The sequence below is a fragment of the Sinocyclocheilus grahami genome, unplaced genomic scaffold (assembly GCF_001515645.1).
Source record: "Sinocyclocheilus grahami isolate Dianchi unplaced genomic scaffold, SAMN03320097.WGS_v1.1 scaffold623.1, whole genome shotgun sequence".
NCBI classification, from domain to species: Eukaryota; Metazoa; Chordata; class Actinopteri; order Cypriniformes; family Cyprinidae; genus Sinocyclocheilus; species Sinocyclocheilus grahami.
The window spans coordinates 352,843-354,014 of NW_015505802.1; the positions used below are offsets into that span (position 1 = coordinate 352,843).

Here is a 1,172-nt window from a genome sequence, read left to right on the forward strand (position 1 = left end):
CAACGTTGAGCGTTCATTCATGTTAAATGCAAGATACCTGGCAAAATACTATATGTAATATACAAAATTATTGCGTTTTTCATTTTTGTTCAATGCAGACAGACGTCTTGCTAAGCAGGGAGGCTTTTCTCAAGTAGAAATGAATACAGCTGCAAAAAAGAAACATTTTTTTAAAAGAAAAAACAGAAACTCTGGAGCTATGGAGTCATTTGAGGATTCTCATGGACTGGCAAGGTAACCGGATTCTTTTTGCTTTTGTAATTGTGGAAAGACTGAATTGTTAACTATTTATTGGCAATACATTTTTATCTGTATTAGATCTGGAATGGAATCTTTAATTGCATTTAATGCACTATATTATACATCTAGGAAATTCAGCAGTTCTCTGACACTGAAATCAAGTGAAGAAAAAACAGATGATACGGTAAGAGACAAACTTATTAGTCTCAAATTACGTTTCATACATCCAATGGATCTTTAATAAGCTATTCTGCTTTTGTACAGAACACAGTGTTGTTGTAGTCTCGACATTTCACCCAGACCCACATTCCTGTGGAGCGTTTCTGAAGGTTTAGTAAAGATTTTCCAGACAAAACAGGAAGTAACGTACCTGTAAATGGCTCATCCTTATAAAGACAACATGAGGTTTATTGGCCAAGTAAAATTCCTCTTGCAGCTGGAGGTTGAAGAGTGTTCTGGACATTGTTGTAAGAAGCTTTTAGTGAAGATTTTATGTGTTTTCACAGGTTCTTATGTATAGACCAACCTCTCCACTCCCAGCAGAGAGAAGTTCTCCACTGTCTGTCTATTCCCTTGAACTTTATACACAACAAATAACCACTAGTAAGGCGGTTACTAATAAATAACAAATTACTACTAACAAATGCTGTTGTCATTCTTGCTTTTGAATACCATACTCAACATTTCATGCTTTCAGAAAATGAACTGATAGAGGAAATCAAGCTACTCAAAGGGCAAAGGAAGGAGCTTGAACAAACAAGGCAAAAGCTTTTGAAAAATGGCAGAGAGCTTTTAGCTCTTAACAGACATCGCAGGAACCAAGGTACAAAGTCCTCTACAATTAAACATGTACACAAATTTTCAATGTAAGTATGTGCCTTTTAGGTTTTGCCAGAGCATTTCAGTGGGGTTACATCTGGACTTACATATAT

The 1,172-nt window shown here is 35.8% G+C and overlaps 1 protein-coding gene across 1 annotated transcript in view; it reads left to right on the forward strand.

The window, feature by feature from the left end:
* The window catches only part of spata1 (spermatogenesis associated 1), a 10,145-nt gene that overhangs the window by 3,711 nt on the left and 5,262 nt on the right, over positions 1-1,172 (forward strand). The window contains exons 6-9 of the mRNA XM_016241473.1: positions 99-234; positions 370-424; positions 747-843; positions 938-1,063. Of these exons, the coding sequence (XP_016096959.1) occupies positions 99-234; positions 370-424; positions 747-843; positions 938-1,063 (414 nt within the window). The remainder of the gene's footprint in view (positions 1-98; positions 235-369; positions 425-746; positions 844-937; positions 1,064-1,172) is intronic.